Below are 25,058 nucleotides of genomic sequence, written 5' to 3'. Positions count from 1 at the left end.
TTCAATTCAATGCTATAGAATCGTTTGAATATGGAATTACGTCTGGTTCATGTTTGTATATATGATCAAATCCATCTCATCCTTATATGTTAATTTAAAAAAAAATTCAACAAGAGCCATTGATCAAATAAAAAGAAGTTGAATTATTTTGAGTCTAACATTCTTGTATAAAAGAAAAAATTGTATGAAGTGATTGATCAATATAAAATTTGCTTTCAATACCTGCAATAATTAACAATACAACATTTCAGTACTTGTTGAAATCATTAAATATTAAAAAATTATAGAGTATCTCAAGTACATCTTTTTTAAGTGCAGGAAAGAAAATAATTTATGATTGAACATTACTTATGTTTAACTATTTCATTCACACACTCGCATAATTACAATATTTGACGAACAATTTTAAAATCGATTTAAAAATAATTTAAACCGATCAAAACAACAATCTCATTTTTTTCGTATTTCTTGACATATGTCTTAATTTTACGAAAAAAATTTAAATATTTAAAGTTCTTGATGCTCGTCATTGGATGCAGCGTCTTGCGTCTTCTCATTCGTAATTGGTTCATCATTCCAAATAGGTAGTTCTAAAGTTTCATCTTTTGCCTCGTTTTCTTCAGATGATTTCTCTGTTTCTGAGTCAGTTTTCTCTTTATCACTATCAGTTGATTTACTGTCACTCGCGTTTTCGGTTTCGTTTTTAGTAGAAGTTACAGGTTCTTCTTTGGGCCTCCAAATTTTCGCCTTATTAACGAGATACTTTACTTCACGATCAAGAATTGCCATTTTGTTAGCAATATCACGAACTTTATGTACCACAGGTTCGTAAAGTTTCGTTTCTTTGGACACCTTTACTACGAGATCATGATATTCCTATAAAAAATGAATTTAAATATTAAACTATATAATATCAACACGTTTTAAAAAATTTAAATTGTAAATATTACTTGTGTTTCATTGATGACTTTTTCGAGAGTCTCGATTTCAATCGACGTGAAGATTTCAGAAGATACATTTAACTTTTTCATATTTACCAGAAAAGTTTTACTTCCATTCAACATAGAAACCATGCCCTTTAAAACTTCGGGGCGTTCTTTATGTTCAAATACTCTTTCATTTACATCATTAGTTAGTTTTTGCAACTCTTTCAATTTGTCTTCAAAAACATCAGCTGAAGCATCAAAACCTTCTTCATAAAGCCATTCTGAGGCGTCACTGCAAGCTTTCCTAATTTTCTCGGATTCCTCTGACTGAACAGCTTTTTGATATTCATCAGTTTCAAGTTTTTGTTGCATATCAATAACAAAAGATTCTAAATTATTCAATGCACTTTCTCGTTTAGCTTTTTCTTTATCATAAGTATCCAATGCTTTGAGCCTATAAATTAAAATGAAAATTCAATATTTATAAAATATAGTATAATTACCAATATTTATTGAAAAAAACCTTACTTGCTCTTAGAAGCAGAGAATTTATCATCGGAAAGTTTTTGAGATCCTAATTTCTCTACTTTAGCTTCAATAGACTCTTTGAGGAGAATTTGAGTAGGTTTTTCTTTTACTACTTTTTCCGTTTTATTTTTAGTTTCATTTTCAACTGGTTTTGTATCGTTTGATTCCTTTACTTTTTCATCAGTTTCTTTTTTATTTTTTTCTTCAGTAGTTTTTTCTTCATTTTGTGATGGTATCTTTATTTTTTCTTCATTTTCTGAACCTGTTAAAACAAAATGTATTGTTTATCCAAAATAAAATGAAGCCGAGTATAATTTCTGGTTCAAAAATTAATTAATAGTTTCAATTATGGCTTCTTTGTATTATAATAGATTCTGGATGTGTATAAATTATACATTAATATCCATATTTGAACTATTAATTGAATTTTTGAGTCAGGACTAGAGACGGTTACAAACAACATTGCAAAAATTGGGTATTACTTTGAAAAGCTACACATGCAATTATAAAATTTATCAACAAATTTAAGAAAACAAAATCAAAGTATGCATGAAATAAATTTCCGTTTCTAGTCATTAGCCAAGTCGCTGATAACAAACCAGAAAAGAGTTTGCTTATTGTCGAACCAAGTTTAGAGAAAGCACCTTCTTCTTCCTTTCCATCTTCCTCTGCAATCACAGTTTTTTCTGAGACAAGTTCTACATTTATCAAATTCAGTACACCACTGTCATCCATTGCAAAATGAGCTTTGATTCCTTTACTTTCTGCTGATTCTTTTTCATGTTTTGCTAAAGCTTCTGATACCCCAGACAATGATATAGTAGAAATATTTAAGTTACCAATTGCACTGAAAATACATTAGTTCAAGGATGAATACAAGAAAACGTAATTTTCAAATTACTTTAATTCTCAAAACTTACGCTACTTCCTCTGGAGATAAGTAATCAAGATCCGAATAATTAATATCAAAAGTGAAATCAGTTGTGTGTTTGTTAAAAGTAATGATTTTCTTTTGTGGATAAGCATTCATTTTACTGAACAACGTTCTTCGAACCTGAAATAAGTGATGATTAAATTTTCTGATCAAGTACAGTAATTTGAAAAGACATTTTTTAAAATAAATACCTGTTTAACTTTATCCTCTGCTACTCTATCAAACAAAACTTGAATGGGAAATAATACTGCATCTTTGGTGATAAATTTCTTGACTTTAAAACCCTGACTTAGATCTGCAGCTCTGTAAACTGCACCAAGGGCTGCAGCTTCATCAGCATTAATATTTTTAGCCAAATCTGTTTTCAGAAAAGCAGCCAACTTCTCTTGAACTTTTGGCACACGAGTACCAGCGCCAACTAATACAACTTGAGAAATAATATCCATTGTCAGAGCTGAAACAAAAAACAAATTAATAAAAGCATTTTGAAAGCTGACAATTTTTCTTGAAAATAGAGTAATTACCTGAAGTTTCAAGAGCAGTTTTAACTGGGTTAGCAACTCGCTCAAACAGATCAAAACAAATTTCTTCTAATTTTTCTCTAGATACCAACAATTTGAAATCCTTTTCATCCAAAAGACCTTCAATCTGAGCATAATGCTCTGCATTAGCACTCAAAACATTCTTTACTCGTCCAGCTTCTTTGAAAAGTTTAGCCATAGCTCGAGGATTATTGAACACTGAATTGGGTGTTTTTTTCATTGCATCAAATTCCTTGGCCAAGTAATCTCTCAATCTTATTTGCATTTCTAATCCACCAAGTGTTCTATCGTATCCAACTCCTAAAATACTAACTTGGGGATGTGTTTCAAGAAATCCTCTATCCTTTGATTTTACATTTTGATACCCAACGATAGTGGCAGTAGTACTGCTAGCACCCATGTCATAAAACATAACATAATGAGCTGAGTCATTAATTTCTTTGCTCCTAAAAATACCATAGTTAAGAGCTACAGCTGAATAATCATTTATCAGTTGTAGAACCTTAATATTGGCTAATTCAGCTGCTTGAAGAAGAGCTTGCCGTTCAGCTTGGTTAAAGAATCCTGGAACAGTTATAACTGCCTCTTTTATCTTTTGTCCAGCAGAAATTTGAGCAAATTCTTTAGCTTTGTATAATAGTTGAGCAAGAAGTTCTTCTGGGGTATATGTTGTTTCGTCATCAATACGGAACAGTATAGTATTTCTCTCAGAGTCAGCTTCAATATTGTAGTAAGGAAAACGTTTTTGAAATAGTTGAACCATTGGATTATCAATAGATTTTCCAATAAGATCTAAAATATAAGAAAAACTATTTTTTGGGAAGCGTGTACCCACAACTTGGGCATCTTCACCAAATGTACGTTCACCATCTCGGAATGATATTGTTACTGGAGTTTTTCTTTTTGATTCTTTGTTCAGTGCTATTTCCATTGGTACACCAGGCTAATTAATAAATGATACATGTTTTAATAATTTTCTCAATTAAAAATTAATTCTTGCACGAATATGAATACTTACTGAGACTATAGCAATTTTCATCCATTCACTTCCTAAGTCAACACTCATAACAGCTAGCCCTTGTGTTTGAGTAGTCATCAGATTGATGAGCAACAAAAGTAGGCACAATACTGGCATTTTCCTGATTTGAATCATTTTGTTTCTGTAAAACAATTTTTGCGATAAACTATATTTTGTATTAGAATTACTTGATACGTTTAAAAAAAATATGCAATATCAATGTAAGATTTATCGTGAACCCATAGTATTTTCCCGAACGATCGCGAAATAGACCGCGTTAAAGTCAGAAGCACACGTCAGCGAAAAGCAGACGTCAATACATACAGCATAATTTTATTAACGAAAAAATGCATTATTTATTGAAACTTTCTTGATATAATATAGAGTATTGTTAAGTTGTAGATTTTGATTCAAATGAGGCATTAATTATAAGCTTGAAAATTAATTGGAACGAAATTTTTAAATAATACATTCGAAAGTTGTAAGTACAATAAACTGATGTGGCCTGTAACTTTTAAGGCATAATACTGATATATGAAAGATGTGTATTTATAAAATATAATGTTGAATCGGCCGTTGAGTACGATAGGACTAAACTTAGCTTATATTAAATTTTCACTTACTGTTTTCAAAAGTCAATCTGTCAATACTATTGAGAATAATTAATTGACGTTGATCGTCGCCAGAGATAATATAGAACTAGGAAATCATTTATAGGCTTTACTTCGATCGCAAACACAGCTGTTTGAGGGATACAGCAAACTTGGGCAAAGAGTCGGATACACAAATGTCCACCTGTCGTGGTCCTGGTAAATGTATTCGTGTGACAAAAAGGCAACTGCTCTAACCACACGTATGTTATGTTCTACTTGTACAAAACTGTACCTACTTCGTATTCGGATCCAGACGGCTTTTGCAATCTGGCAGGTTGAACGATAGACGCACATGAAAATGCGCAAAATCTTCTACATGTGGTTCGTGTGGCAAATCGCTATTGGTTGTAAAGCCGGCTACAGCGAATATCTTCTACATACAGCACTCTTAATAGCTGGCATTTTTTGCGCGATTTTCAAATATTTTGCAATGACTAATTTCATTTGATTTGCAACATAACATTTTCTTCATTTCAACAAAATTTGCTGAGTGTATACGGGAAATTCATCGAGAATCATTTAAAATTGTCCTATGCAAGCTGGAGCCACATTTAACTACTAATTGGCACTTGAGCGTTTTTGCGAGCTTTTTGCTGAATTGCGAAATTTTTAGTTCGTAAAAGTCAAATTTCGAGGTTACTAAGATGAATTAGTACAAGTTGCCAAATTGTTTTTCGCTTTTTAGACAGCCTGAATAAAATAATTTTGTAGAATGAAAAAAATTGATCAAAACGTTCTGATAAAATTTCAATACATTTTGTCATCAATTCATGAACGTGTTAACAATTTTTTAATTTTGCAATAAATTATCAAGAAAACCTTTGTACAATACTAATAATACTCGTGTATTTTTTTTCGTCAAAATCAAATCCTGGGTCAAATTTGGTCTTTATGCATTAAAAATCCTGCCTTAAATGCAAAAAAAAACAAAATTGCAACTTTAATTCAAAACCAAATCGACCGCCTGAATTTTGCAGTCTGATAAAATCGAAATTCAGTTACACCAATTTACCACGGGAGTTCACGAAAATTCCGTATGCCGACAATTTTATCCCCTCCTACTTCATAGTAGTTATCATGGCGCGAGTGTTGTAACGTTTTGGCGGTTAAGCCAGCATTGAAAGAGTCTGTTTATGTTTGGAGTCGACGCGCAGATTCAAGATATTGCAGCTTGCAAGTGCTTAGTGCTCATTGATTGATAAGTGCTTCTATCTTTACAGAGCTCGTAAAGCTAAAACATTTTATTCAGACAAATTATAAATAAATAAAAAAAATACAAAATGATTATCCGAGAATTTTCAATTCCTATGGATAAAGAGGAGCTTGTAAGAGTATATTTTGGAGAATATGGGCACCGTGATCCTGTGCCATTGCAAATGATTAACCGAGAAATACAAGGTATGACTATAATATTTTAATTTTTATCAATAGATAATTTTATTTTGGAACATTTTTTATTAGCCAATTAACCTCATTTGACAATTTTTTCTAGCAATTACCCTACAATACATATCAGAAACACCACCGATAGAACTAACTAGAGAAAAGCAAGATTTATTTATGTCTATAATAGTACATGGAACAAAGATAGAGCTGACAGTTCTTTTGAGAGCTTTTGGAAAAGCTTTAAGAAGTATGTCCAGTTATATATATTTACAATTTTTAAAAAATTCATGTAGCATCAAGTTTTGACAGAAATATGTTTCAGTTTTACAAAATTTTATCGCTCTCCTTGAGAAGAAAACAGTGAACAATCAAGATATAGATTGCGAAGATGAAGAGAAAGCTGCATTACTTGATTCGACCAAAATTTTGGCTTATATTACATCATCTATTTTATGTTTAATAGAAGATCAAATTGCAGATAATGCTAGTCAAAATGCAATGGAAAATATTGGCAAAGTTAGTCTTGAATTACTATATAAAACATTCAAAATTTATAAAATTATGTAACAATATCAATAATTTTAGCGCAAAAAAAATGTTCAAAAGTCTGACATTGAAGAAGAATGGGAAACTCAAAGAGAAATGGCTCTTGAAACCATGTTCAGATGGTTACAGTTGCCTCTTAAACAGTTATGGACTCCTCCTATTGTTGAAGATTCATTTGTAGGGTATGTATCAGTGTTGAAATTAAATATTAGATAAGGTTGATACTTACCTAAATGTTACTTTTTAGAATTATCAGTCAAATTTGCTACAAAATATTAGAAAAAACCAAGGATATTAAATCCAAGCAAGTTAGAATGTTGATTTTTCAAGTAAGAGCTTCATGAATAAATAATACATATATTGTCCATGTTATAAAAAAATTCTTAAAAATATTTGAAATTTTTTAAATAATAGATTCTTGGCACTCTGGTAAAAAAATATAACCATGGAATAGCTTGTGTTGTTCGAATCATACAATTAGCCAAATTTCATGAAGCTTTGGCAGCTCCCATTGGAGCAGGAGTTGTTCTTATGGTAAATGAATGTGGCTGCACTGGTTTAATCAAAGAAATAGCTAGAGAAATAGGTGAAAGCGAACCAGGAGAAGCTGACGCACGCAATTTTTCTAGTTTTCTTGAATCTATTGCTGTTACTAAAGCAGAAATAGTATTACCCATATTAGATTCAATTATGGACTATCTTGATAATGAGGTAAGCATTAATTATTTTATTGATATTTATTATACTCATTTAAATAAAATTTTTAAATTACATAAATATTACTTTTTGAAAACTCAATCGTTACTTATTAGTGTTATACTATGAGGAATTGTGCTATTGGTGTAATGGGTTTGGTTGTGTCCACTTCCTTGACTGGTGAAGAATTAGCAACTGATAAACGAGCACTGCGTGATGAATGTTTGGATAACTTAGAAGAACATATATTAGATAGTAATGCTTATGTTAGATCTAAAGTTTTACAAACCTGGCAAAAATTATGCTGTGATGGAGCAATACCTTTATCTAGGTATAACGGCTTATTGAAAAATACTGTTCTCAGATTAGATGATAAAAGTGCTAATGTTCGCAAACAAGCTTTGCAATTACTTCGAGCAGTTTTACAAAGTAATCCTTTCACATCTAAGGTTAGTTGAAAATTGTCATTATTTATCATTTTATTCCAAATTTGCAAGAAACTCAAAATAATTTATGAAATGTTTTAGATGAATCAAGAAAAATTTGCTCAAAATTTAGAACAAGCTAAAGCTGAATTAAAACAGTTGCAAACTCAAATTTATCATACATCTGGAGCTGAAGAAGAAAAAGAAGAATTATGGAAAACTCAACTGCCATTAATTGAGAAGGCCATTAATAAATTAACTGAAGCAGAAAGTACGTTGACATTTTTTAAATTACTAATCTGACTTTTTCATATTTGTTTAACAATTAAATATTATTCAATGTTATCAGAAAATAATCCTTCAAATGAAGATGATGAAAATGAGAAAGAAAATGGAGATGAAATTGACATAAAGGAAACTTTTGACAAAATACAAAATTACATTTTAAAAGATAAATGTTTAAAGGCTGTCAAATATTTACAAAAACTCTTCAATCAATCTGGTTTTGCCAAGGAAATGAAAAATCTTTCTGAAGAAACTAAGAAAGAAGCTCTACTACTTTTTATGTATAAAATATTTATGAACTCTACAACAAAAACAGAAGAAAATATTAAAGATGAAGAAGATGAGGATAATAAAGATGATTGCAAAAAAAGGTTAGCTCATAATCAAGAAGAAATAAAAATTATGGATCAAATTAAAGTAAAAAAGAAACTAGTCAATTATTTACAGGTACTTTTGTAGGTTTTTTAATACTTTTTAAAATATTTCATGAAAAAAATTTATGCTGTGTTTTTTCCAGAATTGTTATACGTTTTCTCTTGAGCTGGAACAAACTATTCCTCTAGTGGAAAAATTATTATACTCTGTAAATCCTGGTGATGCAATTGAAGCTTGTTCTTTTCTCGGAGCAGCTTATCAATTCCAAATCAATGGTGCATTAGGAGGAGTTCGTAAAGCACTTTTCCAAATTTTCTGCAAAGATCAATCAGTACGAGACAACCTTGCATCTGTATACAAAGAAATTTATCTGGATCATTCAGGAAGCCAATTGTCTAATCGACAAAAAGCTTTATTATCTGTTAAAGCACTTATACAGTTATTGGATGGAATGCAACCAGGTCAAAGTTCTGCACTATCAAAACTTCTTGTTTCATGGAGGACTAATAATGAATTAGATACTGAATCTTTAAAGGTAATATTTTGCGTATAATTTAATTTTCAATTGTGATAATTTTTAATTTTTTTTCAGGTCATGTGGGAAATGTTTTCACTGAAGTTGGCTAATACTACTCCAGAAGAAAGTAGATCCGCTTTAATGCTTTTGACAATGGCAGCACAGTTTGAGCCTAATATTATAACAGATAATCTTGATGTATTGATAAAAGTGGGATTAGGTCCAAGGGCTCAAACTGATCTTCTTTTAGCTCGTGATACATGTAGAGCTTTTTTAACGATTAAACAGGATTGTTCAAAAGACGTTGATAAGTCTCCTATAAAATATCCCAATAATCATGAAATCTTTGTACAAATTTGTTCTTTACTCAAAGAAAATTTCTTTGAAGAAGTAGAAAATGGATATGTTTCATTTGCTACAGATGCTATAAATGTAATTTACCAAGTAAGTATTTCAATTTTTATTTAATTCAGTTAACGATTTTAATAATGCTAGTAATATTTATTAGCTTGCAGATCAACCAGCTAAAATTATGGAAGAAATAATGTGCCATATTGGCAAAAAAAGCAATTTGATTAAAGAACTTGATAGTGCAGAATCTACTACTGAATTATTATCAGTTCATCTTGCTCGTTTTCTATTTTTAATTGGTCACATTGGAATACGTGCTATGGTTCATTTAGATGTATCAGTTTATAAAGAGCTTAAACGTCGAAATCAAATACGTGAAAAGAAAAAAGAGTTAAAAGCCAGAGTCAGTAGTGCACGTCGGCGTAAATCTATGAACATGTCTACAACTTCAATGAGCTCTGTCAATGTGTCAAGCGCGTCGATTATGAACAGTGCTACTAGATCGGCTCGAAAAAATAAAAATGAAGAGGAACAAGATGATAATATGGAAGGTGCTACTGCTGATGATGCTGATTTTGAACATATTAACATGTGTCTTGAAGAAGAACTACTTGCACAGAGTGGTTTCTTTGGAAAATTAATGTAAATTATCAAAATAATTTTATCATCCTCTAGAGTTTTTTCCGCATACTTACTTTCACTTAATTGGAACATTCTTTTTCAGACCACTTGTATTGGAAGTTTGTCAGCACCCTGAAAAATATTCAGATGAAATTGTCCAAGCTTATGCTGTTATAGCACTAAGCAAACTCATGACAATAAGTTCCAATTTTTGTGAGGCAAAGCTTCAACTTTTAGTGACTATTCTTGAACGCTCTCAACACGCACAAATACGTGCTAATATTCTCGTGGGTCTTGCAGATCTTATGTGCAGATTCCCAAATCAAATTGAACCTTGGACTTCTCATATTTATGGACGGTGAATATAAATTAATAACACTTACTGCAATGGATAATAAATAATGTATAAATAAAATGTTTTCTATACTTTGTATGTTTTCAGTTTAAAGGACGAAAATCTCAATGTAAGAAGTACGTGCGTTCGAATGTTATCCAATTTGATTTTAGGTGAAATGATTCGAGTTAAGGGACAAGTAGCTCAATTAGCCCTTTGCATGATTGATGATAACGATACGATTCGTACTGATACAAGGCAATTATTCAGAGATTTGTCCCAAAAGGGAAATGCACTTTACAACGTGATGCCAGATATTCTTTCTTGTTTATCAGACTCGGATTTAAATTTGTCGGAAAAAAATTTCCAAGAAATTATCAAATATATTTTAGGGCTTTTACAGAAAGATAGACAAGTGGATAGTATTATTGAAAAACTCTGCAGTCGATTTAAATTAGCGACAACTGAAAGGCAATGGCGGGATTTGTCATACTGCTTATCATTGTTGAAATTCAGTGCCAAAGGTATCTATTTAAAATATTAATTTAATTAAAGAAATTATTAAAAATATTTTCTTTCAATTTTCCAGGTATACGAGTTTTAATGAAAGATCTACCTCTATTGAAAGAAAAAATTCACAATGAAGATGTTCAAAAAGCCTTAAACGTCATTGTCGAACAAGCAAAACGTAGACCAGAAGCTAAAACAGCTTGTCTAGAACTTGAGGAAAAAATCAAAGAACTTTTAGACAGTACTGAGGATGGGGAAGATGGACAGCAATCTACACAACAAAATCCGATTTCTGATAGTGAAGCAATGCCTCCTCCATTGAGACCTGTACCTAAATCAGTAAAAGCTAAAAAGCAAGCTTCAAGACGCATGAGAATAGTCGATGACGACGATGAAGACGATGATGAAGAGTTAGATGAAAACCGTGAAAACACGTCATCTGGGAGAAGCAATTTATCCACGAGAAGTAGTAAGTTAACATTTATGGGATTTATTACATTTTATATCAGATATCTGATTTAATATTTTTTTTCATTCATTCAGCAAGACGAGGAAGATCAGCATCAACAACAAAAGATGAAACTATTGACGATTCTGAAGAAGAAAGTAGAAACGAAACACCTAAAAGGTCTACTCGAAAAAGTGCGCGAGGTTCAGCGACAGAACCAATTAAACCGGGTAAGAAAATAGCTTTTAAGTTATTATTTATCATAGATTCAAGTAACGCTAATCAATTTTTGATTTATGTGTATAGTTTCAACCAGAAAAACTCCTGTTGGTCGAAGAAGAAAAGATAGCGAAGAAAGCATATCTACTCCTTCAAAACGGTCGCGGGCAAATAGAACCTAGCACTAAAAATATTACTGATGCAATAATTAATATAGTGCTTATATTTATATTCTAATTACGTTTTTAGAGTAAAGATGTAAATATTGGTAAGTTGTTTATAAAAAATTAACAAGAACTAGACTTAATATAATTTATATTCATAATATATTTAATCTTGGACTTATATCTAATAACATTAGTATAAGTACTTTGTGTAACAACATAAATGCACGTTTTTGTTTGTCCTTTTGTACCATCAGAAAATTGCCGATAATTTTTTTCCATTACGGCAAATAAATCATTAATGATATAATGAGTATTGTCTTGATTTTTTTCATTTACAATAGATATATTTTCAGATTATTCGGAAACAATTTCAGTTTTATTATCTTTTGTGATAAGTTGCAGAAGACTTCCATTGGCTGGTCTATTTTTGTTTTGAGACCAGTCTAAAAACAAACTGTAAAAAAATTTCGAAAAATTAATTCATTTGTGGCATTTATGATCATTCCGCGTATATAAATACAGTAGACCCTTTGCATTCGCGGTAGATAAGTTCTGTAAATAGCCCGCGAATACGGAAACCGCGAATATAATCACGAACGGCATCCCCGCGTAGCAAAAAAATGACATAAGTCAAGAGAGGTTTTTATTTTTCTTTTTTGATTGGAATTTTATTGCAAGGAACCATTAACTGCGAATGAAGATGGAGGGTCTATATAGGGTAACTGCGAATAAGCGAATTCTGTGAATATGAAGGGTCTACTGTAAAAATAAAATATCGAATCTATGAGAATTTTGAAATGAAAAAATTTTGTTTGACCAATTAAAAAATGTTATAACTGCATACTAACTTTGCTACAAATTCCAATGGAGTCCAAGTAGAAGTATCAGCTTTAGGCATCCATTTACGGTTCATAGGAGTGTCTAAAGTAACTGGTAAAATACTTGCTACCAATGAATCAGTTGGTAACCCACCACCTGTAGATGCTAATGATTTTGTCAATTGATGAACTGCAGCTTTGGCCATTCCATATCCGATCATTCCTGCAGCATAATAGATTTTTAAAATTACTCATGGGGGAATTAATATGGAATGAAATAAATAGAAATAATATGATGCAGAAAAATGTTACCAGGTGTTCCTTCCAGAGCAGCTTTAGCCCCGGTCAATGAAAGAAATCCTCCTTCTTTTAGATAATGAGCTGCAACTTTAGCTGCAATCACAGAGCTCCAAATACTTTGTTTGCACATGAGGTCAGTGTTTTTGACAAAATCTTTATTGGAGGCATTGCCACCAGCCCATCCTCCAGCAACACAAATTACACCATCAAGTTTTTCTTCTCCTAGTAGCTCTTTAACTTGTGATAAAATATTTTCTTCCTAAAATGTAATTAAAATATTTCAGCAAGAAGTTAGATAAAATAAATTATAGCTGTAATAATAAAGCCATAAAGAAACTTTTTACCTGTTCAAGCCAGTTATGTTCATTATTAATAACTATATTGGCATCTGCTGCTTCATTGATTTTCATATCAATAGATCCAACCCACTGTAAAAAAATTGTTAAAAGTTATACTGAAATTCAATGTGATCAGTCAATTTTTCATTTTTTCACAATTTGCACTAAATTCTATAAAACTTCAAGAACTTATTCTATAAATACTTTTTTACAAATTGCTATCCATAGTAGTTTATTTCAATGAAGGTCACAGATATTGCAACATTAGAAAGGAATACCATTTCTTGTCCTTGAGTATAATATAATGACTTGGAATTTTAGAAAAAAATTTACTAAGGATAGATGTGTAAGTTCAAAAAATTATTATTTTTTTAAATATTTGAAGTATTTATTTGAAGAATGTGTTTATAACTTTTAATATGATAAATGTCATAATCGTCCTTGTTTCACGTATGTGAATAGAATCGTTTGAAAATTATATTCAAAGAGTTGCGTGAATGATTATAAAATTCTGAATATGATCTTTTCGTTTTTGAGTTGAAGTGGATGATGTAAAAATGAAGATTTCAGCAATCATATAAGAATTGAATAATTTTTAAGCATATGTTGAAGAAAAATTATCTAAGAACAATTATGTGCGAGAATACATTTTAAAGCAACAAGTGTTTCACATCTGTATCAATAAGCAATTCATTTCGATGCGGAAGTACGCTTAAGTTTTTCTAATAATTACTGCAAAAATTTACATGTACATTTTGATAATGGTTTAATTCTAAAACTCACATAATTATGGGTTTTAAATGTGTTGACGCAAACATTGCCTAGAGCACCTTTGCCTCCGTAAACAATAACTCGACCAATACTTGATGACATTATTGCAACGTTTTGACGTGGACTGCAGAACTGACTGAACTGCGAACCGGGACTGCTGTATCTGAGAGACCAGCTCGACGGTATAGACTATCTTTGATATGAATGGTGTATATGATGAAACAAGGAAGAGGGAGAGTGGGGGATTATTATATCGATTATTGCATGTGACACAACTCCGCTAAATTCGCCGGGAAGTTCGATTTATGTACAAATTATGGTACATTTTTCGGGGGGGGGGGGGGCTTGTTTGTTTACACTTTCTACTAATGAAATCATTATCTGCTTTAAGCGTTTGAAAATAAATTCAACTAAAATCAGCTTATGATGTATGATTGAAAAACTGGATTAGTTCAAGACACGGAAAAAAAATTATAAAAAAATGCATAAATACCATTTATTGAAACGATACCTATAATTACAATAAAATCCTCATAAATTTTAGATTTCAAGTAATTTTTATTAAAGTTACACTTCAACAAATACACAGATAACTTGATGATATAAGCATCTGTAAAATAGATAACAATTCATTTCGCAATTCATCTTTACGTAATTTTTACAATTTGACTCTATGAAACAAATGAGAAATGACTAATATGATCGAATTATTGTTGTAGTTTCTTCGCCGCTGCTAGAGCATTTTCATTGGCAATCATTTGAAATTCTTGAAAACGTTGCGATATCCTTTGGTTCATTTTCAAGAACTTTTCCATGCAGTTCATGGCACATTTGTCTTCCTTTTTCTTTACTTCTCGCGTCGTAAAATCAAATATACAGTCAACAAAACAAGTTTCCGACAATTTATTGTACGATGTTAAGAACTCCTTGAATGACTGAACTTGTTCTTTATCGACGTCGGTTGGTAATACTTGCATGTTTCTTAATTTCAATTAAACTTTTCGTCAAGAAAAACACTTTTTTTATTGTAAAAAACAACTCGTGCTACCGTTCTCGAAGAGGTTAAGATATTTACGAAAGTTTATCTCTTGAAGTTGTATGGCTAATGGCATATGGCATAGTCAAAATAACTCAAAGGCGGCGCCACATGCTACGTACCGCGTGCGCGTGTAAACTGTAAACTAAGTTTTGACTTCGTGAGTCTGAAATAAATCCAAACTAAAAGTTTTTATCAGTCGTGTCAGACGTGCACACGCGACAAGTGGTTCAATTAGTTTTTTGCTGATAATTGACTATGAAAAAACAAGACGACTAAATCAAAAGTTGCTGTTATTTTACTATTTTTACTCATAGATAATTTAAAAACGCCCTTTTGTATTATTTTGATAAAGTCAAGATGGAAAACAAATCGAAAAGAAAGTGTCAACCTAGTGCTTTTCAATACTGTACAGCCAAATTTCAAAAAGTTGACATGGATAGTGTTATACTCAAATTGCCTGAATGTCAAGAAAAGTCTCTTGAAGCATATGAAGAAATCAAAGAAGATTTGGAGGAGGGTGTGATTGACGATTTAGAAGAAAAGAAGAGACAGAAAATTCAAAAAAAATTTTGGATAAAGCGATATCAGCTCTTTAGCAAATTTGATCAAGGAATAAAACTAGATTATGAAAGCTGGTTTTCAGTTACACCTGAAAAAATAGCAAGACATATAGCAGAGCGGTGTAAGTGCAAGATAATTATTGATGCTTTTGCTGGAGCTGGAGGAAACACTATTAATTTTGCACAGACTTGTGACAGAGTTATAGCGATAGATATTGATCCAAAAAAAATAGATCTAGCTCGTAATAATGCAAAGATTTATGGAGTAGAACACAAAATAGAGTTTTTAATAGGAGATTTTTTTGAATTAGCACCAATGTTAAAAGCTGATGTAGTATTTTTAAGTCCTCCGTGGGGTGGTCCATCATACATAAACAAAAGTATTTTAAATTTGGAAAATATCATGAGTCCTTATGGTGGTGAAAAACTATTAGAGCAAGCACGAAAAATAACAAAGGAAATTGCATATTATTTACCAAAAAATATCAATAAACAGCAATTAGCAATTGCTGCAGGTCCAAATTGTAAAGTTGAAATAGAAAGTAATTACCTAGATGATAAAATAATTGCTAAGACAGCTTATTACGGCAATTTACTCAGAGTTTAGTTTTGTTGACTACTTTTACATGACTTTTTTGTATAGAAAATAGGTTTGAAAACATCAAAGAAAAGTTTTTTGATAATTTTACATGCTAAAATTTTTTAATACCTAGACTTACCGAATTTTCGATATGTAACTTACAATCAATAAAAAAGTATTAACAAATTTAAAGGAATGAATGTTTTATTGTGAATATAATTTAAATAACATTTTATTTTAAAAGTAGTCATGATGAAATATGTAAATAGAATTTCATAAGATAAGTAAATGTAATATAAAAATTAGAATAAATTATAGGTATAAAAAATATTAAAGAATTTTTTAAGACATACACTAAATAGTTATTTAGGATCATCTTTGTTCTCCAAAATCCAAAAATGTTTTTTAACTTCTCTTAAAGGGATTCTGTCCTGACTTCTACGTTTAATTAGTCTTGATATTAAATCTTTAGCACCTGGTGTAATCTGTGGTGGCCATGGAATTTCTACTTTTTTAATTTTATCATATGTTTCATCAGAGGTATCACTAAGAAATGGTGGACGTCCAACTAGAAATTCATAACATAGAATTCCTAGACACCAATGATCTACAAAGATGTCATATTTTTGTCCACTGACCATTTCAGGAGGTAAATAATCAAGTGTACCACACATGGTATTGCGTTTGTTTGATGGCGCATGCACAGACCAACCAAAATCAGCTAATTTAATATCACCATTATGAGTTAAAAGTAAGTTTTCTGGTTTAATATCACGGTGAATAACATTGTTCTGATGGCAATATTCTAATGCATCAGCGACTTGATACGTATATTTGGCTGATAAATGTTCACTAAATCTTTCTTTTGGTTGTCGTTTTAGTTCTTTATATAATTCACCTCTTGCAGCAAATTCCAAAACAAGATATATTCTTTTCTCATCATGAAAGTAAGTAAGTAGTTGAAGAATGTTTGGATGTCTTAAATGAGACTGAATTTCTATTTCTCTAAGAGCTTGCTTTTCCACTCTTGATTTAATAAGCTCAGTTTTGAAAAGAGTTTTTAAAGCAACCATGTAATGAGTATTTTTATCTCTGGCTAAGTATACTCTGCCAAATTTTCCTCTTCCTAGTGGTGCTCCAACTTCAAAATCATTCAATGACCACATGTAGCTGGTAAAAATAAAAAATAAAATGATTTCATACGGTTCCATTTTCATTATATTACAAAAATTAATTTATGTACCTATTACTCCTAGTTTCCACTACATCTTTCATCTTCAAAATTGTTTCTTGAACAGCTTTTGCATAATCAAGAGGCACTGAACTAGGCATTCTAAATGGATCCATCATTGTAGTTGTTATTAATGAAGCACAAAAATCTGTATACAGATTGTATTTGTAATTAAAAAATGGGTTTTTATGTAATTTTAATAATATTATTCATTCAAATGGTGTAAAGAGTTTTGAGGCTAAGTTGTTACTATTCATTTAAATAACAAAGGTTAGCCAAAAAAAAGTTTTCTGTAAAACTTTAATTTACTTTTACTTATTGTAAATATTTTATAAAATTATTTACAATTTTAAAATTAACAGTCAATTTTATTTTCAAGTACAATACAAAAAATTACAAGTATCGATAAACAGAGTTGACAGTTGAAAACATGTATAAGTTTTCGAAAAAAAATTTACCTTAACTTCACGGAGAAATTTATTGTATTCGACGACAAGTAACTGATTGTTATAATATTATTTTATAACTATTTAGATTCTGTACACTTTTATCAATCACGCAGACTGCGTGGATTTAACTGTCATTTTTCAGTTGAAATGATCATGCACACTGCTACCAACAATAAAGCTCTATTTAGAGGGAAACGAAACGCGTCCGAAATGCGAATCGCAGTCAGCGTCTGCAGTTAACAGTTCGCGTGTCTTAAACCTGACCAAGAGCTCATAGTGGTGGGAATAAAACAGGCGCGAAACTGTTACACTGCGTTATAATCTGTGTGTGTACACAAATAAATAATCAAAGTTAAAAACCTTACTCTCATTTCAATGAAAATCTACAATATTGCCGTTGACTAAAATTTATTAACTAAGAGTCTGACATCTAAGGTTTGGAATGTTTTCTTACATCATTATTTTTGCTTTTGTATACATTTAACTTGTAAGTAGTTGTCTCTTCTTTTTTACATGTTCTCATTAGATATATTGTTTATATTTAAGGTATCCTTTTGTACTCTAAAAAATGGACTTTACACCATCTTGTAAAAGGAGACGTACTGTCAAGCATGAAAAAAACATTCTTCTAGAATTGTACCCTCATGATTTACAAATGTACAAGGTACCACCAAAAGGTGAAATAAAACTGGTTGAGTTTCAAGATTTAACATTGGAAAGACAAAAAGGTTGATATATTAAATGGAACCCTAGAAATTCTTGATATCAATAAGATTTAAAACCATTTTTAATTTTTTAGTCCTACAGTTATTAGAAATAGCATTGGCTCAGCAACACAAGTCCTTGGATGAACTGAAGCAAGCATTTAGAAATTCTTTAAAAAAAGAAGGATTTCACCATTATGCTAGACTTATCACAGCTGAAGGGTGTAGTTCTCATAACGATATAGATTTAGAGGCCAGAAGAAAAGATCACATATCACATTTTGTGATGAGATTAGCATATTGTTTGAAAGCTGAACTACAACAAAAAATGCTTAGTCTGGAAACAGAATTGTTCAAATTGAGGTTTTCATCTTTGGATAAAGAAGGTCTTACACAGTTTTTGGCTACAAGTGGATTACACTATACTCCAGTAAAAAAAATCTTCAAAATTAAACTTGATATTAATTTTAAAAATCAATAAAAATTATCAATCAATATTTTCCATTAGGTATCTAAAGAATTCAAAGATGAAAACAGAGATAAGTTGATCACTTCGACAACTAAAGATGGAGATTTTGATAGCATTAATTTTTATGAAATGTCATTCCACGAAGTGAATGAATTGATTTGTGATAGAAGGGTTTTTGTTAAAAAAGGAATAGCATATGTTCCTCAAAAAGATCTCATTAGTGTATTTGTTCAACATTTCAAGAATAATCTGGCGACTGAACTCAATGTAAAAATAATATATATATATGGCTAAGATAAAATTTGAATATTCACTCAAAATATTATTTTAGATAGCCAAAAAATCTCTTATGGTAAATTTAGAAGATGATGATCGATTGCAAACATTTTTGAAAGCATTACCTGAATGTTATGCTGGCATGTCTAAAGTTGTATGGCAATCAGAAAATACACCAATTTCGAAATTGGATGATGTGAGATACTTTTTATAATTCTTTTTTAGGACTAGTGAAAAGCTTGTAATATTACATTTCAATTTCAGTTATCAAAAACATCATATCCTCTCTGTATGAGAGTAATGCATGAACATTTGAAAAGCACTCATCATTTGAGAAATACTGGGCGATTGCAGTATCAATTATTTCTCAAAGGCATTGGGGTATCTCTTGAAGATAATATTGAGTTTTGGAGAACTGAATTATGTAAAAATCCACAATTAACCGATGATAAATTCAGTAAAGAGTACCTGTATCAGATAAGATATAATTATGGTAAACTGGGTAGAAGAGTAGACTACAGACCTCATGGATGCAATAAATTGATACTTGATCCAGTTGGAGCAGGTGAAGTTCATGGCTGTCCTTATAAACACTGGGACGTAGATTCCTTGACAAAAAAATTAGCAGATTGCAAAATTGCACCATCAGGTACTTTTATTTTTAAATTATATTCAGAAAATACCTTATGATATTTTAATAAAAATTATTATTTATCAAAAGACATTGGAGAAATTACAAGGCTCTCAAAGGAAGGCCATTACATACTTGCATGCACAAAATTCTTTGAGTCATCGCATAAACAAATGCCAGGAAATATGTTCATGCATCCAAATGCTTACTATGCAGAAAGTCGTAAAATATTGAATAAAGATGAATTTAAAGGTAAATTGACTTTTACTGCAATTTATTTTTTGGTAAGGTATAATTCAGTCATGTTGTACTTGTGCACTTTAATTGTATGCAAAAGAAAGAATTATGTACTAATTGAACACAAATAAACAATTATATTCGAGTTTATTGTGTTCAATTTGTACACACTTTTTCCTTATACAAATAACATTGCACAACTATAATGTGCCCAAATGGTACCTTGCCTATTTTTTAATCAACTTTATTTAATTTTTACTAATATTTAGGTGATGAAACTGAAGCTTCAATGTTAACAGAGGACATGCTTGTGCCTATTTCCCCAGAAAAATTACCACCTCAACCCATGAAAAAAAATCAAAATATTCCAGAAACAAATAAATCGGTGACACCAAGAACTGCAGAAAAAAAGTTTAGATCTATTGATAGAAAGAATAAAATGGACCCTTTAAATATCGAGGCTTTGCTCAATGACGATAGTGATTGATTGTTAAAAAATATAAGAATTATCCGTAGATCGGATGATAGAATAGATGGGTAAATTTTGTAAAAAAAAAAACTAGCGTTCAAAAGAGCTTTATTTTTACTGTGCATCATTAAATGTAAAATTTACAATTTATTTTATTATAAGATATAGCTAAACATAACTGCTGATTTCCGATAAGCGTTGATACTTGGGAATAAAGTTTTCACTGACGTCTTGAATCATGCGGAGCACAAGCTTATCGATATCATATTCGTGTTGCCAACCCCAATCACGACGAGCTTCACTATCATCGAAAACTTGTGGCCAGGTATTAGCTGGAAATAATTTGAAAATATAGCGTTATGAGGAACCTTTTACCGATGCAAAATGTGGCATCGTTAAAAACTAATATAAAATTTTTATACTTTTTGAAATAAAAAAAAGTTTAACATGTAATCGAAATTTGAATTAAATTATTGATGAGGTTTAAAGTTTTACTTAATAAGAAATCATACCGATGTTTTGACGACTGTCAGGATTATAAGTGATATGAAGATCTGGAATATGTTTTTTAATCTCGGCAAATAGTTCCTCCGGAGTAAAGCTCATTGCTGTGACATTATATACTCTGCGACGCAGTTTATCTTCTGGAGCATTGAGGAATTGGAATAAAGCCTCCAAGCAATCGTCGATATACATCATGGGTAGTCTTGTTTCCGGCTCCAGATAACATTCGTATTTCTTATGGAGAAGGCCCTCGTGAAATACACTGACAGCGTAGTCTACGGAAAATTATTTTTAAATTTATGTTTGATTTAAAAGATTTTAATGCTATCATCCAACAAAATTTTTTTTGAAAACTTGTAAACATTGTAAGATTTTTTTCTGCGCAATATCACTCCAAACATCCAAGTATTAAGTAATCGAATGTAACAAAAATGAGTCTCCAATGCATAATTGTTTAATATTTTCATCGGATTTTCTGCAGAAAAATTAACAATTTCACTTTTAGACTATAAATTTTTTTTAGAAAAATTGCCCCATAAAATATCGTTTACGTCTGAGAGGTTTAAAAGATATAATCATCAAATTAATTAAAGGAAGTTATGAACTTTACTCATGTTACATGTAATGACGCTCTGCATTCTATCAAAACTGTGTGAATGAAAGCATGCGATATTATAATATAGTAGCGAGGCAAATTATTTCGTCACTACTCATGTAACGATCGCAATTTAAAAAATGTATACCTGTGGTACCACCACCCGGTGGATCGCTGCTTATAACTCCTGGAAAGCGCAAACAGCGAAAATCTAGACCGAATTTGTGATGGTAATATTCGCCGAGAAGCTCGGCGTGCACTTTGCTGACACCGTAAATAGTCCTGGGACGTTGGATGGTGACGTTTGGAGTTGGATTGCGTGGAGAATCCGGTCCGAACGCACCGATTGTCGACGGTACGAAAATTCTCAGATTATACTGTTTTGCCAGTTCAATTACATTATGCAGACCTGACGGAAAGAGTAATTAGTTTTCATTTTTTTTCTTTGCCGACTTAATTTTAAATGGTCCCTGTCTCGAGAGTAGTGTTTACTTTACGGTCGGCATTGCAATTGCGTGACTCGTCTAAATTAAGATGAAATTAAAAAGTGTGATTGTTTCATCATAGAGGTGTTGTATATTCGCGTATTTAAAGCGTTGCTACGGTGTCTATTATAATGTGAAAACTTTGTTCGAAAGAAAATAAGCATTGAAAGCAAAAGTACAATATGTGACACATGTGCCATATAATTATTTGCTTTCACTTCTGAAGACATTATGTAGTGCTAAGATTTTCGTGAAATCATAGTTTATGAAAATAAAGTAACAAGTTACTTTCCTTTAATTTTCATTTAATTATCGTGACGATTTTTACGAGGTTGAAGGAACTTATTATCTACAGAATTAATGTACAGTCGCGCAAAAACGTATAAAAAATTATTAAAGAATAAAATTCAAACGAAAACATACGGACTCACCTTCAATGTTCACTCTAACAGCCAAGGGAACATTTTGTTCGCCAATAGCACTGAGTAAAGCACTAAAATGTATGATCCAATCTATACTATTATTGACAACTATTTTTTGAAGACCTTTAAAATCCAATATATCCGCAAATATGAACGGTCCGCTCATTAGATTTTCATCGGATGGTTTGATTATGTCAGACAGAATAACATTTTCATCTCCATAATTTTTTCGTAGCAATTTAGCACATTCGGTACCCAGCTGACCGAGACCTCCTAATTTTTTACGACATAACATAAGTTATTATCGTTTCTTTTTTTACGAAAAATAATGTAATTTTTTAATTTTAATTTAAAGTAATTAATGTACCTGTGATGAGAATCCTTGGCGATTTGGAGTTTTTATCGTGAAATCTATTCAGTCCTGTGTTTGATGATGCAATAGACAATACATTTCCTGAGTGAATGGTCCTCTGGCAACTTTTCGTCAAGCTACCACTCAACGTTCTCCACAAGCCACGTCCTAACATCTTCCTCAGCCGTATCTATGAATAATAACTACAATATTAATAAGTACAAAAGTAATCTTGAATGTGGGATATTATTTTTATCCTTGCATTAAGCTTCACGTTACATGATATTTGTTTCAAATGCAAATTATGAAATCCAAGGTTGTTTTCAAATCCTGGTTTACCATATCAATTAACTTTTACTCGGAGCGTCGATTTCATGAATCTCGTGAATTTAAAAATATTTTTTAGATTTAATTGCAATGAAATTGTAAGATTCAATTGTTTACACGTATAAGCCACGGTACAATCTCATTGACTAACTATTGATTTATGCAAACGAATAGCGATTAACTTTTTGCATCGCTGTTTTGAACAACATCGTTCTTGCTTTATGCGCAAATAGATTTTTAAGAACTGATTCATTTTGAGGGAAAGGTTGAAAATTCTACACAAAACTAATTATTTCATTGAAAACTAATTGTTTCTCATAAGTCAAGTAAAATATAAAAGGTACATTACTTTGCCGATGGACTGAGCAATATATCCGCGCACGGGCAGTTTACAAATCACACTGACCGATCGGCACGGGTAGATGATCGATATATCTTCTTACACGCGCGTGCAGCGCTGTTGCCGCTGCAGCATTAATAATTATACCTGACTAATGTTACACCTGTAATTTTGACTGAAGCAAACCTGTCCTCCCGGGAATCTGGTTTGAAAGTTTCAGCGGCGAGCCTCCAGCGGCTTGGGCTAAAATTTCGAGTGTGGACGAAAGAATTTCGAGAGGTACCACATAAAGATTGCCTTTTTTTACAGGAGGCTTGCGTACTCACGACAGAGGAATATTTTTCTACGCACTCTGACTGGACGATTATTAGCGCCAGCATAGCTAGAAAAGAAATTGAACCGGTTTTATCAAAATTGTACGGACCAGGGTATTTTGAACTTTCTCTTATTTCGAAAACATGTTTGTACAAAAATATAATTTTATTCTTATATTTTGGCTGCGCGTTTCGAAAAAAAGTCACGTGCCCAGATCTGCCATTGTAAAAAGTATCCCTCGTCGATGCATTTGACGAAGAATGATCGGATCCGTTCGCCACGTCTAACCTGTTTTCTGACCTTGCAATCGTTCATTCAAACTTGTCTGGCGAGATGATGAAAGACTTGCATTAGAAAGACTATATCATTAGCGGTCAACAACGAAGGCTTCGTTCGGTTCCTAGAAGTTACTGATACACCTCTATTGCCAATACACCGATGTAGACGACAAGTTATCTCATAGAAAAGTTTGTAATATTCGCATTATTAATGCTCCTCGTTATTGGCGCTGTTCAACGAGTTCGATCGAATTGTTTAAGTAAACATCGAGATTCAATGGCGTCGGGAACAATTTGCCTAGAACAGGTTTACCTTCTTGGAAGTGATTTTCAATTTGATGCATAATAGTCGCATAATAGCATGACTTTCTAACAAACATATAGATGTCACATTTATAAAACCTACGTTTTTGACGAAAATTTCAATTGGTCAATTTTGATAAATCAAAGAAAAAATTGGACTTTTTTTTTCGTCATAATTTTATAGACAAATATTTTTAATAAATGAATGGAGTAGTAAGTCTGATTAATTAGTAATAATTGTCGCGTACGTCCACCTCTCCGATTCTCGCAAAATAGCTTAAATGGGCATTGCGCTCGGCGCACATGCACGCGCAGAGCATATACACACGGAGGCTCATCGTTCCGGTGTGCTGCTTCCGTAGACTGGCGTTTCATTCGTTCTGCTAACAATACGCAAAGCGAGGTCCGGGCAGTCAAGGAAAGAGAAAAGTAGTGGAGCCAGCCACGCCGTGTGCCCATGCACCAGTATTGTTGCTGCACGAGCATTGTACGCACCTTTGCGAGCCCATTCGTATCTCAAAGTAAGAAAAAAAGATGCTACCGCTCCAACGTTTTTCAAGACAGCCAAGTTCGATGTTTATGCGCGCTCAATTTCAGTGATTTTGCCGCTAGTGTACAATAGTTGAAATTTCTACCCGATAAAAAGATTGAGGTGATTCGATATCTACGCACCGATTTGAATCAAGTTACGTATCGGTCAATGAACGAGTTTGTTTACTTGCTCTCAGGGCGACGCGTCATTATGAGACAGGTGAGTTAACACTGCACCCCGATTTGAGGGGTT

At 31.8% G+C, this 25,058-nt stretch overlaps 8 protein-coding genes across 10 annotated transcripts; 3 read left to right on the top strand and 5 right to left on the bottom strand.

Annotated features, from left to right (window-relative positions):
- Positions 1-245: 245 nt before the first annotated feature.
- Positions 246-4,935, bottom strand: LOC106648795 (hypoxia up-regulated protein 1). Its single transcript, XM_014365889.2, has 9 exons — positions 4,572-4,935; positions 3,949-4,090; positions 2,913-3,873; positions 2,580-2,842; positions 2,375-2,508; positions 2,054-2,301; positions 1,455-1,716; positions 951-1,380; positions 246-876 (listed from the first exon to the last, which is right to left on the bottom strand). The coding sequence occupies exons 2-9, from the start codon at positions 4,081-4,083 to the stop codon at positions 508-510; spliced, it is 2,802 nt and encodes a 933-aa protein (XP_014221375.1). The 5' UTR covers positions 4,084-4,090; positions 4,572-4,935; the 3' UTR covers positions 246-507.
- Positions 4,936-5,689: 754 nt separating this feature from the next.
- LOC106649012 (condensin complex subunit 1) lies at positions 5,690-11,792 on the top strand. Its single transcript, XM_014366277.2, has 17 exons — positions 5,690-5,999; positions 6,094-6,234; positions 6,310-6,503; positions 6,573-6,715; positions 6,781-6,862; positions 6,948-7,244; positions 7,346-7,678; positions 7,757-7,925; positions 8,004-8,386; positions 8,457-8,849; positions 8,907-9,275; positions 9,340-9,824; positions 9,907-10,161; positions 10,246-10,661; positions 10,727-11,116; positions 11,191-11,325; positions 11,402-11,792. The coding sequence occupies exons 1-17, from the start codon at positions 5,882-5,884 to the stop codon at positions 11,494-11,496; spliced, it is 4,398 nt and encodes a 1,465-aa protein (XP_014221763.1). The 5' UTR covers positions 5,690-5,881; the 3' UTR covers positions 11,497-11,792.
- LOC106649013 (dihydropteridine reductase) lies at positions 11,624-13,979 on the bottom strand. The gene is made up of 5 exons (XM_014366278.2): positions 13,721-13,979; positions 12,944-13,027; positions 12,612-12,858; positions 12,330-12,522; positions 11,624-11,935 (listed from the first exon to the last, which is right to left on the bottom strand). Exons 1-5 carry the CDS (start codon positions 13,808-13,810, stop codon positions 11,836-11,838), a joined length of 714 nt encoding a protein of 237 aa, XP_014221764.1. The 5' UTR covers positions 13,811-13,979; the 3' UTR covers positions 11,624-11,835.
- Positions 13,980-14,190: 211 nt separating this feature from the next.
- On the bottom strand, positions 14,191-14,806 carry LOC106648991 (mitochondrial import inner membrane translocase subunit Tim9-like). Its single transcript, XM_014366241.2, has one exon. It carries the CDS (start codon positions 14,683-14,685, stop codon positions 14,416-14,418), a length of 270 nt encoding a protein of 89 aa, XP_014221727.1. The 5' UTR covers positions 14,686-14,806; the 3' UTR covers positions 14,191-14,415.
- Positions 14,807-14,919: 113 nt separating this feature from the next.
- On the top strand, positions 14,920-16,016 carry LOC106648990 (trimethylguanosine synthase). The gene has a single exon (XM_014366240.2). It carries the CDS (start codon positions 15,105-15,107, stop codon positions 15,912-15,914), a length of 810 nt encoding a protein of 269 aa, XP_014221726.1. The 5' UTR covers positions 14,920-15,104; the 3' UTR covers positions 15,915-16,016.
- A 57-nt stretch (positions 16,017-16,073) lies between these two features.
- Positions 16,074-17,696, bottom strand: LOC106648989 (aurora kinase B). Its single transcript, XM_014366236.2, has 3 exons — positions 17,577-17,696; positions 17,131-17,266; positions 16,074-17,057 (listed from the first exon to the last, which is right to left on the bottom strand). Exons 2-3 carry the CDS (start codon positions 17,235-17,237, stop codon positions 16,250-16,252), a joined length of 915 nt encoding a protein of 304 aa, XP_014221722.1. The 5' UTR covers positions 17,238-17,266; positions 17,577-17,696; the 3' UTR covers positions 16,074-16,249.
- Positions 17,697-17,834: 138 nt separating this feature from the next.
- Positions 17,835-20,589, top strand: LOC106648987 (DNA primase large subunit-like). Its single transcript, XM_014366233.2, has 8 exons — positions 17,835-18,002; positions 18,114-18,295; positions 18,367-18,701; positions 18,780-19,007; positions 19,072-19,212; positions 19,281-19,665; positions 19,738-19,899; positions 20,154-20,589. Exons 2-8 carry the CDS (start codon positions 18,136-18,138, stop codon positions 20,369-20,371), a joined length of 1,629 nt encoding a protein of 542 aa, XP_014221719.1. The 5' UTR covers positions 17,835-18,002; positions 18,114-18,135; the 3' UTR covers positions 20,372-20,589.
- LOC106648988 (L-threonine 3-dehydrogenase, mitochondrial) lies at positions 20,445-23,474 on the bottom strand. Of its 3 annotated transcripts, none has more exons than XM_023457724.1 (6): positions 23,388-23,474; positions 22,727-22,914; positions 22,369-22,632; positions 21,601-21,861; positions 20,866-21,132; positions 20,445-20,685 (listed from the first exon to the last, which is right to left on the bottom strand). In XM_023457724.1, the coding sequence occupies exons 2-6, from the start codon at positions 22,884-22,886 to the stop codon at positions 20,522-20,524; spliced, it is 1,116 nt and encodes a 371-aa protein (XP_023313492.1). In that variant the 5' UTR covers positions 22,887-22,914; positions 23,388-23,474; the 3' UTR covers positions 20,445-20,521. The 3 variants fall into 3 exon arrangements, with proteins under 3 accessions (XP_023313492.1, XP_014221721.1, XP_014221720.1); XM_014366235.1 differs by having other exon boundaries at positions 22,727-22,901; positions 23,388-23,471; XM_014366234.2 differs by lacking the exon at positions 23,388-23,474 and adding an exon at positions 22,991-23,345.
- Positions 23,475-25,058: the final 1,584 nt, after the last annotated feature.

The sequence above is a fragment of the Trichogramma pretiosum genome, unplaced genomic scaffold, assembly GCF_000599845.2.
Source record: "Trichogramma pretiosum strain Unisexual culture from Peru unplaced genomic scaffold, Tpre_2.0 scaffold22, whole genome shotgun sequence".
Classification (NCBI taxonomy): Eukaryota; Metazoa; Arthropoda; class Insecta; order Hymenoptera; family Trichogrammatidae; genus Trichogramma; species Trichogramma pretiosum.
Note: the sequence above shows the minus strand (reverse complement) of the source record. Positions and strands in the feature narration are given on the sequence as shown.

Coding starts and splice junctions, on each gene's coding strand:
- LOC106648795 (XM_014365889.2), bottom strand. CDS start 4,083: ATGATTCAAATCAGGAAAATGCCAGTATTGTGCCTACTTTTGTTGCTC. Junction 3,874..3,948: donor TGAAAATTGCTATAGTCTCA/GTAAGTATTCAT, acceptor TTTATTAATTAG/CCTGGTGTACCAATGGAAAT. Junction 1,717..2,053: donor AATAAGCAAACTCTTTTCTG/GTTTGTTATCAG, acceptor TTGTTTTAACAG/GTTCAGAAAATGAAGAAAAA.
- LOC106649012 (XM_014366277.2), top strand. CDS start 5,882: ATGATTATCCGAGAATTTTCAATTCCTATGGATAAAGAGGAGCTTGTA. Junction 6,504..6,572: donor CAATGGAAAATATTGGCAAA/GTTAGTCTTGAA, acceptor CAATAATTTTAG/CGCAAAAAAAATGTTCAAAA. Junction 8,387..8,456: donor AACTAGTCAATTATTTACAG/GTACTTTTGTAG, acceptor TGTTTTTTCCAG/AATTGTTATACGTTTTCTCT.
- LOC106649013 (XM_014366278.2), bottom strand. CDS start 13,810: ATGTCATCAAGTATTGGTCGAGTTATTGTTTACGGAGGCAAAGGTGCT. Junction 13,028..13,720: donor CATTTAAAACCCATAATTAT/GTGAGTTTTAGA, acceptor ATTTTTTTACAG/TGGGTTGGATCTATTGATAT. Junction 12,523..12,611: donor TGCTCTGGAAGGAACACCTG/GTAACATTTTTC, acceptor ATTATGCTGCAG/GAATGATCGGATATGGAATG.
- LOC106648991 (XM_014366241.2), bottom strand. CDS start 14,685: ATGCAAGTATTACCAACCGACGTCGATAAAGAACAAGTTCAGTCATTC.
- LOC106648990 (XM_014366240.2), top strand. CDS start 15,105: ATGGAAAACAAATCGAAAAGAAAGTGTCAACCTAGTGCTTTTCAATAC.
- LOC106648989 (XM_014366236.2), bottom strand. CDS start 17,237: ATGATGGATCCATTTAGAATGCCTAGTTCAGTGCCTCTTGATTATGCA. Junction 17,058..17,130: donor GTGGAAACTAGGAGTAATAG/GTACATAAATTA, acceptor TATTTTTACCAG/CTACATGTGGTCATTGAATG.
- LOC106648987 (XM_014366233.2), top strand. CDS start 18,136: ATGGACTTTACACCATCTTGTAAAAGGAGACGTACTGTCAAGCATGAA. Junction 18,702..18,779: donor GTGGATTACACTATACTCCA/GTAAAAAAAATC, acceptor ATTTTCCATTAG/GTATCTAAAGAATTCAAAGA. Junction 19,666..19,737: donor TTGCAAAATTGCACCATCAG/GTACTTTTATTT, acceptor ATTTATCAAAAG/ACATTGGAGAAATTACAAGG.
- LOC106648988 (XM_023457724.1), bottom strand. CDS start 22,886: ATGTTAGGACGTGGCTTGTGGAGAACGTTGAGTGGTAGCTTGACGAAA. Junction 22,633..22,726: donor GCCAAGGATTCTCATCACAG/GTACATTAATTA, acceptor GTAAAAAATTAG/GAGGTCTCGGTCAGCTGGGT. Junction 21,133..21,600: donor ACCGGGTGGTGGTACCACAG/GTATACATTTTT, acceptor AATTTTCCGTAG/ACTACGCTGTCAGTGTATTT.